The sequence below is a fragment of the Watersipora subatra genome, chromosome 2 (assembly GCF_963576615.1).
Source record: "Watersipora subatra chromosome 2, tzWatSuba1.1, whole genome shotgun sequence".
NCBI classification, from domain to species: Eukaryota; Metazoa; Bryozoa; class Gymnolaemata; order Cheilostomatida; family Watersiporidae; genus Watersipora; species Watersipora subatra.
The window spans coordinates 17,096,003-17,108,736 of NC_088709.1; the positions used below are offsets into that span (position 1 = coordinate 17,096,003).

A 12,734-nucleotide genomic window follows, 5' to 3' on the forward strand; every position below is an offset into this window, starting at 1 on the left:
AAGGGCGGTCTATTGTCCCTCTACAACCATGAGCCCTCTACCGAAAATTACTACAGTTCTTTGTTGACACTACCTGCGTCCAACATGACCACTTGCTTCTGGTGGAAGAGAGATGCAAACACTGCCCTTGCCCAAACAACGACTCTGATCAGTATAGCCACTACAAGTAAGCACCATCTAACGAATATATAGACCAAATACAGGTAGGTACCATCAGTATAGCCACTACAGGTAGGTACCATCAGTATAGCCCCTACAGGTAGGTACCATCAGTATAGCCACTACAGGTAGGTACCATCAGTATAGCTACTACAGACCGACACCATCAGTATAGCTACTACAGGTCGACACCATTAGTATAGCTACTACAGGTAGACACAATCAGTAAATGCAGTATCGATAGCAATAGCGACAACGACAGCACAGCGGCGATAGTGATAGCAATAGTAATGAGAACTGCAACAGCAAGAGCTATACATTATCAACGATATTGATAATAGTGATAGCGCTAGTGACAGTCATAGTTATAGTATTAAACATAGCCCTAGTCACGTTCATAGTCATATTCATATTCATAGTGTTATTCATATTCATAGTTATAGTCATATTCATATTCATAGTCATATTCATAGTCATATTCATAGCCATATCCACAGCCGTATTCATAGTCATATTCATATTCATAGTCATAGTCATAGTCATATTCATATTCATATTCATATTCATATTCATATTCATATTCATATTCATATTCATATTCATATTCATATTCATATTCATATTCATATTCATATTCATATTCATATTCATATTCATATTCATATTCATATTCATAGTCATAGTCATAGTCATAGTCATATTCATAGTCACATTCATAGCCATAGCCATATTCATAGTCATATTCATAGGCATATTCATAGTCATAGTCATAGTCATAGTCATAGTCATAGTCATAGTCATAGTCATATTCATAGTCATATTCATAGCCATATTCATAGTCATATTCATAGCCATATTCATAGTCATATTCATAGTCATATTCATAGTCATAGTCATATTCATAGTCATAGTCATATTCATAGCCATATTCATAGTCATATTCATAGTCATATTTATAATCATAGTCATAGTCATAGTCATAGTCATGGTCATAGTCATATTCATATTCATAGTCATAGTCATATTCATAATCATAGTCATAGTTATAGTCATATTCATATTCATATTCATACTCATACTCATCTTCATAGTCATAGTCATAGTCATAGTCATATTCATAGTCATATTCATAGTCATATTCATATTCACATTCATAGTCATATTCATAGTCATATTCATAGTCATTTTCATATTCATAGTCATATTCATAGCCATAGTCATATTCATATTCACAGTCATAGTCATAGTCATTTTCATATTCATATTCATAGTCATCTTCATAGTCATAGTCATATTCATATTCATAGTCATATTCATATTCATAGTCATATTCATAGTCATAGTCATATTCACATTCATACTCATACTCATATTCATAGTCATAGTCATATTCATATTCATAGTGTTATTCATATTCATAGTTATAGTCATATTCATATTCATAGTCATATTCATAGTCATATTCATAGCCATATCCACAGCCGTATTCATAGTCATATTCATATTCATAGTCATAGTCATAGTCATAGTCATAGTCATAGTCATAGTCATAGTCATAGTCATATTCATATTCATATTCATATTCATATTCATATTCATATTCATATTCATATTCATATTCATATTCATATTCATATTCATATTCATATTCATATTCATATTCATATTCATATTCATATTCATATTCATATTCATATTCATATTCATATTCATATTCATATTCATATTCATATTCATATTCATATTCATATTCATATTCATATTCATATTCATATTCATATTCATATTCATATTCATATTCATATTCATATTCATATTCATATTCATATTCATATTCATATTCATATTCATATTCATATTCATATTCATATTCATATTCATATTCATATTCATATTCATATTCATATTCATATTCATATTCATATTCATATTCATATTCATATTCATATTCATATTCATATTCATATTCATATTCATATTCATATTCATATTCATATTCATATTCATATTCATATTCATATTCATATTCATATTCATATTCATATTCATATTCATATTCATATTCATATTCATATTCATATTCATATTCATATTCATATTCATATTCATATTCATATTCATATTCATATTCATATTCATATTCATATTCATATTCATATTCATATTCATATTCATATTCATATTCATATTCATATTCATATTCATATTCATATTCATATTCATATTCATATTCATATTCATATTCATATTCATATTCATATTCATATTCATATTCATATTCATATTCATATTCATATTCATATTCATATTCATATTCATATTCATATTCATATTCATATTCATATTCATATTCATATTCATATTCATATTCATATTCATATTCATATTCATATTCATATTCATATTCATATTCATATTCATATTCATATTCATATTCATATTCATATTCATATTCATATTCATATTCATATTCATATTCATATTCATATTCATATTCATATTCATATTCATATTCATATTCATATTCATATTCATATTCATATTCATATTCATATTCATATTCATATTCATATTCATATTCATATTCATATTCATATTCATATTCATATTCATATTCATATTCATATTCATATTCATATTCATATTCATATTCATATTCATAGTCATAGTCATAGTAATATTCATAGTCATATTCATAGTAATAGTAACAGTAACACCCCCACTACTCCTCTACCTGCTCTCCTACATATCAAGCCATGAACCCGATTATTCTGCGGTCACTCACGTACCATCGGATCAAGTTTTTTTAAATCACTTTTTGTTTGGTTTACAATAGTAATGAAATATATGACATGAATTAGTATTGTATCTAATGCAATTTTTAAAGTATACCGTCCTAGTCTAACAGCAAGAGTTTCCAATATTAGCTTATTTGTATTATTATGTTATGTCTTTTAGTTAACTTTTTAATGAGGTTATTTATGACTATCTGCTTGCAATTGTTTTGAGTTGTCAGATCCAAACACTTGCAAGCAGATATTGTGATCACAGTATCACAGATCACTTGCGTTTTGTATCAACAGAAACTGGAAATGTTTTAAAAAATTTAGTTCAAATTTTTTGTAATATATCTTTGGCTCTTTTAAATTTATGAACACACTGTAAACAGTAAATAAACAAGTATAACATACTGTGGTGGAAGCCAGCAGCACACCAGCACGTAGTGTCCTGGCTAAGAGGTCCCTAACTATAGCTGCATGCATCATCAGCTGAGCTATATGAGGCCTAGTCCACTTGGCAGGCTTTGGCAACCTCGGCTAACAAGACCAAAGCAGGCACAGCTGTGACCATCTCGGCCACCAAAGTTGGCTCTACTAACAAGGCTATCATTGACAAGGCTAAAACCCAGCACATTATTATCTATTATCTCTAAATCTCAAAGTCTGTAGTTCAGTTTGTCCAGCTACAGTTATTAAAGGTTGACTTGCAACAAAATTCACATTACAGTTATTTGGTATCAAAGGATTCACGATGTCCTACTCTGCTGTGTTGTAGGTGCAAAATATGTGGAAATGTGATTACAAGCTTTTACAGGCTCAAAGATGAACAGTTAATCGCAGCCATCACAAAAACGCAGTAGATTGGAATCCCTTTCAAAACGGCTTTGTTTGTGTATAGCCATACACAAACAAACACTTGGTGTATGGCTATAACACCTACATGTACATATTTGATTTGTCGAATTATTTTTATCAGCTAACTAATGTTTTGACAGACATTTTATTGGTTTTAAAATATTAATATAAACTGATTTTAATCACCAACGCTGATGTTTCCCAGTATCTGCATCAGCTCCTAGCCTAGCTACGGTTTATTTAGTCAATTTGAATCCGCTGAATAGGCATATAGAAGACCAATTAACATAGGAGTTTATACACTATATACTTGCAAAGAAGATCTTGAGGAAAACTTTTAAATCCTTCACAGCATAGAAAGCTGATTGGTAGAACTGTCAGTGCCATGACTTAATGGTGACCGTGACTGCTACTAGCAATTTTAGAAAATTTTATTAAGATATGTAGTTAAATCCATGACTAACATAGAGTTATCACTATGTTATTTCTATGATAATGCAGAGGAAGACAATAGACAACTTATTGAGTGGAAGGATGGCAAACTGCGTGTGACCATCTCTAATAGCAAGCTCCTGGGAGTGAGCGGGTTTGATATAGAGGTCTTTCAGCACATCTGCCTCCAAATAATTGTTGATCAAGACTTCTACATTCAGGTTTGCTACCTCCATGTTTCTTTCTGACTTTTACAAAGATATGAGTGCACTAACTTTTAAAAACGTATTGCTAGAAGATTTTTAGAATCGCAGTGGGAATTTTATTAGATAGCTGATCGTAAAACTTTAAATAAGATTATGTACAAGGGTTAAGTTTACTACTGAATTTATGTGTGCGTGTGTGTGTGCGTGTGTGTGCGTATGTGTGCGTGTGTGTGCGTGTGCATCTGTGTGTGTGTCAAGTTCTCAACGACCAAGTATTACATCTGCAAGCAGAGGCTGTGTGCAGGTTTCTTAAGAATATTGTTGCACAAAAAACGGCTCTGTGATCTCCGCTGAACATATCTGAATCCAGTGGCAAGGTAACCTCCTGGACTGGAGACATGCCTAGCTGCAGAGAGCAATTCAAAGGTAGGATGTCTTTCCTGCCACCACCAGTGGGTTTTGTTGGGAGTGGAATGCTAACCTGCTGTTTGCAGTTCAAGCATTTTATATTACTAGACAACTGAATTGATAAAAACATACATTGGTATATGCAACATCAACTAGTTCTTAGTGCAGCCAACCTTATGAAAAGAGGATATTGTAAAACAATGAGGAATATGGCTTTACAGCAAATTATTTTGTGACAGCTAATCTATGGTTGTGCCACTTTCCTTATACCTTACTTGAAAACTTTAGTTTCTCCATGTACTTCAAAGCAAATGCAAAGCACCTTAAAGTGAAACCTTGTTGGACCATGTTAAAGTGAAACCATGTTGAGCCATGTTAAAGTGAAACCTATTTGAACCATGCAAAAGTGAAACCTTGTTGGACCATGTTAAAGTGAAACCCTGTTGGACCATGTTAAAGTGAAACCATGCTAGACCATGTTAAAGTGAAACCTTGCTGGACCATGTTAAAGTGAAACCCTGTTGAACCATGTTAAAGTGAAACCCTGTTGAACCATGTTAAAGTGAAACCATGCTAGACCATGTTAAAGTGAAACCTTGTTGGACCATGTTAAAGTGAAACAATTTGTTAACATCATGTTGTTAAGCGGAGTCTTATTGTAAAATCAACAAGTTTCAGGTTATTTAAAGAATCAGTTTTTGTAGCTGATAAAAATTTACACCCATAGTTGGCCGCTCCTTGGAACACAACTGCAGACTCGACCAGTCATTTAATGAAGTATGAAAAATTTGTGTGTTATCGTTTCGGGCAGCTGACTAATAAATTTAAATTATTCTAGTGGGTTTGTTGTGTGTCCAATTATAGCAATTAAAATATAGAAACAAAAAACCTGGTTTGCACTGGATTTGATCATCAAACCATCAGTTCTGCAGACAGGCGTGCTATCCAATAAGCTACGCTGTCCTTGTCATACTATGGAATAAATTGTGCACATACTTATTACTCCTGCTAATCTTTCATAGCTTCATGCTTAATTCTTTACCCAGCACAATTAAACTACTAGAAGAAAAATAGTACCCACACGTGAAAAAAATGCTTAAACTCTATGTGGCCAGCAAGACTATTGCAATCAGCACAGATCTGTAGTAGGCACTGCATCCAGTACAATATGAATTACACAGAAATAAATACGGTACACAAAAATTAACACAGTGCATTTTGTGCTCGCAAGCAAACACCTTTATTTAAAAATTAGAATGGTATATGTATGTTGATTAAAAATGAATTTTCTGCACCCAGTTGCATTACCCATGCAACGCCAGGCATTCATTTAGTTTTACAAATAGCATGATTGTGTAAAATCTGATTGCTAAATTCTTAGTTATCATATTTTGTAAAATTAAACCATTGTCAAGGCAGATAAAGGACCGCTCCATTTCTATCTTTTTTGATTTCTTTCACTGAGTTTCTAGCTTTCTAAAAGGTAGAATATTCTGTATATTGGTATACAGGGTATTGATATATCAAAATCAAATCTCGTGCTATTTCTACTAAACGATATCAATGCCTGAATGAGACCATTACTGAAATGTTTGGCATCTACTCGCAAAAGATGTTTGGTCTGGAAATAGGTTATAATGAGTTGAAACATTTAGTAACTCGGATGAGTGTTTTGTAAACAGTAACTCGTAATTCCTTTTATAGGCCACCAAATGTCTGGTTGACACTAGTCAGTTTTTAAGCCATTGCTAAACATGTATGTACATTTTAGCCAGTTACAAGAAATGCTTTAAGTGACCCGGATTTTTAAGTTTCTACATACTGTAAATGTCTTTGCGTAAAACATGGTGTTACAAGATCATTTCACTTAAACATTGGCCAACAGGACATCTTAACAACTCCTTCATTGTATAGCCTTGGTGCACACAACAGAAAATAACACCTTAAAAGTCTTACGCAAAATATTACTAGATTTTATCAGAAAGTATCGGTATTTTTCTATCATTTGCAAATGTTTTTTATGTTTGAGATGATCTTGCTGCCAGGATATTTCAAGATTAAGTTCGACAAAACTTGATCGCGGTTAAAACACTCAGAAGAAAAAAACATGCTACATCACTAGTTGCTATTGTTACATTGGCTACTACGTTCAAGTTGTGCATCTCTATTCCGTTGGTATATTTGCAACTATAGATTTCATAATCGTTTTCTCTTAATCTAAGCATTTTACAGCGATCAAGTTTTGCCGATCTTAATCTTGAAATATTCTGGCAGTCAAACATCAAAAACAACGCAAATAATATAAAAAATATCGATACTTTTAAATAAAATCTACTAAATTTTTGTGCAAGTTCAGCTTTAACACGGCAGCAAAGGTTTAATAAAAGTTTAATACTTTAATTAATACTTTAATACAAATACTTTAATACAAATACTTTAATACAAATACTTTAATACAAATACTTTCTAATAAAATCTTAATAGATTTTACTAGTAAGTATCGGTATTTTTTTAGCATTTGAAATTGTTGTTGATGTTTGAGGTAGTCTGACTGTTAGGATGTTTCAAGATAAAGCTGGACAAAAATTAATTACGAATCAAAATTAATCACGAATTAAAAAATTTAAAACGTTCGGAAGAAAATATGTGCCAAAATGACATCACTAGTTGCTCTTTTGCTATTATTGATATTGACTATTGCGTTCCAATTGAAGTATTGTGTCTCTATTCTGTCGGTCTCTTTACTACTATAGACGTTATAATCACACTTTTACTTGATCTGAGTGTTTTAACCAATTTAATCAAGTTTTATTGAGTTTAATCTTGAAATATCCTGGCAGCCAGATCATCTCAAACATCAAAAACAATTGCAAATGATAGAAAAATACCCATACTCTCTGATGAATCATACTAAAGTTTTGTGTAAGTTCCTCATTAAATGAGTGGATCGGGTATGGCTGATTCTGGTACATAGTCTAGCGACAAAGTTCACTATAGCATGCGTGTACCTTCTCAGCTTGCCATCCTTCTGTCTTACTGAGTCATAGGTAAACAAACTCATGGACTATTAGTTGGATTATGTTTTGTATCGTACAGCTTAACGCTAGAAAGATAACGGAAACTGGTTGGAGTACTAAGGCCTTGAGTTCTCCCAAGTCTATTCCTTCATCATGGAGCTATGAGAGAGCCAGTTTAGTACTCTACAATGACCAAGACAGTTTTGGAGGTCAGATGATCTTCTAATGAATTCAGTTTGAAAAGACTTGTATTTTTTACAGGAGTTATGCATCTTGTTGCTAGTAGTATAGCGCTTTGGTTGTGGTAATTTAGCAAATCATTTAGCACGAAAACTGTTGACTCAGGTACCAACATACTCCCTTAAGCTGTGAACCATTGGCTCTGAGGCTTTGGCATAAATTAAAATTGGCTTACATAGTACTTTAATTGTAAAGTTTGTGTGTGCTGTTTCTTAGCAAATATTTACAAAGTCTATTTGGTTAGGGTAGGCACAAACAGTTACCTAAAACATCGCTTCATGAAGTAGGATCCAAAGCTTTGAACATATGAGTTTGCCGTAATATTTATTAAAAAATAAACTGACCGGTGTTGTTTCTTTTATCTTAGTAAGATCGCATTATGTGTTCAATCACAGCATATTCTCATCCTTGGCTACCACTCTCAACTTGTTTAAATTGGTTCCTGTACCTTTTACCATGCGCATAGCACATAACATATAACAGATTAGGCAGGATTTATCATATAACATCTACCTTATAACATATAACATATAGCGTATAACAAATAACACATAACATATAACCTGCAACATGTAAGCATATAGTAGTGTGAACTTTACAAACCCTACCATTTTAGAATTAGTTTTAATGTGACATTGTTAAAGATTCGGCTTGCAGACAAATGTTGTTTCTAAAGAATAGTGTTATCATATCTTCTGTTGTTACTAAAATACCACTGCTGCTGCTGTTGTTAACAACTTGCTAACAACTTGTTAACAACTTATTTGTTGCAACTCATTTGCTATTTGTCAACAATTATTTTACAGTGGTTTTTGAACAAGCTAGTTGAACCACTAGAACTAACAAGAATTGAATAAGATGGTTGTAGTAGTAATACAACTACCCATCTATTGGCATTCTGATATCAATGAAGGCACTGAGTATATAACAGTCAAACAATAATCTAAAGTATGTACTCACTGCGACATTGATTGCATGCTAGAGTTAAACAGTAATACAAGTTTCGAAAGCTAAATTTACTGCAAAATTAAACTGATGGTAGCAGAGAGCTTTAAATGTAGGTACTTGGCCTGTGATGTGATGCGAGATCAATATATGATGTAAAAGACTTCAAAATATGCTTCAAAGACTTCAAAGAGTTTTATGCAATTTTCATCTGTTATTCTGCCAACTTGTCCAGCTTCTAGTCTATCTACTAGTCAATCTACTATTCTATCTACTATTCTATCTACTAGTATATCTACTAGTCTATCTACTAGTATATCTACTAGTCTATCTACTAGTCTATCTAGTAGTCTATCTACTAGTATATCTACTAGTCTATCTCCTAGTCTATCTACTAGTCTATCTACTAGTCTATCTAGTAGTCTATCTACTAGTATATCTACTAGTCTATCTACTAGTCTATCTACTAGTATGACTACTAGTCTATCTACTAGTCAATCTACTAGTCTATCTACTAGTATGACTACTAGTCTATCTACTAGTCTATCTAGTAGTCTACTAGTCTATCTACTAGTCTATCTACTAGTCTATATACTAGTCTATCTACTAGTCTATCTACTATTCTATCTACTAGTCTATCTACTATTCTATCTACTTGTCTATCTACTAGTCTTTCTACTAGTATATCTACTAGTCTATCTACTAGTATGACTACTAGTCTATCTACTAGTCTATCTAGTAGTCTATCTACTAGTCTATATACTAGTCTATCTACTAGTCTATCTACTAGTTTATCTACTACTCTATCTAATAGTCTATCTACTAGTTTATCTACTAGTCTATCTACTAGTCTATCTACTAGTCTATATACTAGTCTTTCTACTAGTCTATCTACTAGTCTATCTACTAATCCATCTACTAGTCTATCTACTAGTCTATCTACTAGTCTATCTACTATTCTATCTACTAGTCTATCTACTAGTTTATCTACTAGTCTATCTACTAGTCTATCTACTAGTCTATATACTAATCTATCTACATGTACTAGGATATCTACCACTCTACTTACTAGTCAATCGACTAGTCTATCTACTAGTCAATCTACTAGTCTATCGACTAGTCTATCTAGTAGTCTATCTACTAGTCTATCTACTAGTCAATTTACTAGTCTATCTACTAGTCTATCTACTATTCTATCTACTAGTCTATCTACTAGTTTATCTACTAGTCTATCTACTAGTCTATCTACTATTCTATCTACTAGTCTATCTACTAGTTTATTTACTAGTCTATCTAATAGTCTATCTACTAGTTTATCTACTAGTCTACTTAATAGTCTATCTACTAGTTTATCTACTAGTCTATCTACTAGTCTATCTACTAGTCTATATACTAGTCTTTCTACTAGTCTATCTACTAGTCTATCTACTAGTCTATCTACTAGTCTATCTACTAGCCAATCTACTAGTCTATCTACTAGTATATCTACTAATCTATCTACATGTACTAGGATATCTACCACTCTACTTACTAGTCTATCTACTATTCAATCTACTAGTCTATCTACTAGTTTATCTACTAGTCTATCTACTAGTCTATCTACTATTCTATCTACTAGTCTATCTACTAGTTTATCTACTAGTCTATCTAATAGTCTATCTACTAGTTTATCTACTAGTCTATCTACTAGTCTATCTACTAGTCTATCTACTAATCCATCTACTAGTCAATCTACTAGTCTATCTACTAGTCTATCTACTATTCTATCTACTAGTCTATCTACTAGTTTATCTACTAGTCTATCTAATAGTCTATTTACTAGTTTATCTACAAGTCTATCTACTAGTCTATCTACTAGTGATCTAGTCTATCTTCCGTCATGAACATCTCTTGACAAAAAAAGAAACAAATAATTATATTGTTTTTGATTCCAGGAACATTTGAAAGTAATCAGGTAGCTGCAGGATGGATTATCTGTCTGAATATATACAGTCAAACATTCACTGAGGACAAGCTACTAGATCTCTCTTCATGCAGCTATCCAGGAGATATTTTTTCTTTGCAGCCTGGTGCTGGAGATATGCATGGAGATGTCACAGTTTACAAAGATATTAACTTGTTTAGTGGTAGGATTCCTGAGTTATTCTAAATCAAGAAATTTACTGTTTGTGTAAGTGACCTAGTTGGTCTTAACATGGTAGGTTAAGCTTGTTCTATGTATCTGCTTAGGTTCAATATTGACCTTTAACTGTGGTGATACATTACTAGATGCGTGTAGATTTGACCTCGAACTGTGGTGAAACAACACTAGATGTACGTAACATTGATTTTTCACTGTGGTGATATATTGCTAGATGTATGTAAAACTGATTTCTCCCATAGAGTGGTACACTGCTACATGTGTGTAAGATTGACCTTTGACTGTAGTAATACAATATTAGATGTGTGTAGCATTGACCTATCGCTGTGGTGATACATTACTAGATGTATGAAACACTAACCTTTTACTGGGGTGATACATTACTCGATGTATACAAAATTGACCTCTCACTGTGGTGATACAGCACTAGATGCGTATTAGATTCAACTGTCACTGTTGCGAAGCAATACTAGATGTGTATAAAATGGACCTCATATTGTGCTATTCCCTTCATCATTCAGGTAGGACAACTGAAGAATCAGCCAGCTTCTGTACTTTCCAGAACAAAGCAGTCGCTAATTTAACAATTTCTGTCCACAATGCTAGAAGCCAACTGAACTGCCTTAGCTTATGCATGGAAACAGAGAGTTGTACCTCTATCAATTTTCATCCAGAGGCAAAGCAATGTGAACTCGGGTCAACTGGACAATCTGTAGCTATGGCTGCATTAGAATCGAGAGAAGGCTGGATCCATGCATCACTCACTCTCTGCATTTACAAGCACCTTTAGTTAGTTGTGGAGTAACTGACATAAACTTATTAGTTCAGACATACGTTATCACCTTAACACCCTGTAATCTATTCCTTGCTGATGTATCAACATGTTTAGTTTACCTGATTCTAATGTCATTATATACCTACCATACACCATAATGAGACTCATAATAAAAATACAAATGCTATCTAAATATAATTTCAGCAAATACTAAATCTTTATTATTATTGGCCTTTTTCTATCCGCCTGTCCCCTATTCGCTTTTTAAAGCTCGTCATAAAAACACAAAGAATGATGATTTCCAATTATTTAGAGGCTTCAAAAAGTGTTATAAATTGACTCATTAGCTCCGTTGGTTAAATTGTCAGTCTAATAAACTGAATTTTATAGATTTAAGTCCGAATTTATCAACATTTTAGTCATCTAATTTATTGCATACAATTTTGCAATTGCGGAAAAATTGGTAGGCCTACATACAAAACAACGGCTATTTTAACGCAACAATAAAAGGCTTTGAATATCATATTACGCATTCTAATTTGTGGCAGTTTAACACTGATTCAAAGATCACCTTTTATTAACAACAAATCTGTGAGTTCTGCAATCTTACATAGATCAAATTACAATGGAAATAGTAATGCCCCTAATATACATGTAATTTGATTTCCTGAGTTATCTCCCTAACCATCCTTTATCTTATACTGGCTAACCTAAAATATGCCAAATTTTATTCTATCCACATATTCGACTAGGTTTGTAAGCGTAGTTTTGGTTTTA

General features: G+C 32.5%; 1 protein-coding gene across 1 annotated transcript; it reads right to left on the reverse strand.

The window, feature by feature from the left end:
- Positions 1 to 580: 580 nt before the first annotated feature.
- On the reverse strand, positions 581 to 3,422 carry LOC137388005 (putative stoned B-like protein). Its single transcript, XM_068074523.1, has 2 exons — positions 3,351 to 3,422; positions 581 to 1,525 (listed from the first exon to the last, which is right to left on the reverse strand). Exons 1-2 carry the CDS (start codon positions 3,420 to 3,422, stop codon positions 581 to 583), a joined length of 1,017 nt encoding a protein of 338 aa, XP_067930624.1.
- Positions 3,423 to 12,734: the final 9,312 nt, after the last annotated feature.

Bases quoted from the DNA above. Each gene is read 5' to 3' on its own strand.
- LOC137388005 (XM_068074523.1), bottom strand. From the start codon at position 3,422: ATGCATGCAGCTATAGTTAGGGACCTCTTAGCCAGGACACTACGTGCT. The intron at 1,526-3,350 runs GTATGTTATACT...TATGAATATGAG, and splicing joins TGCTGCTGGCTTCCACCACA to TATGAGTATGAATGTGAATA.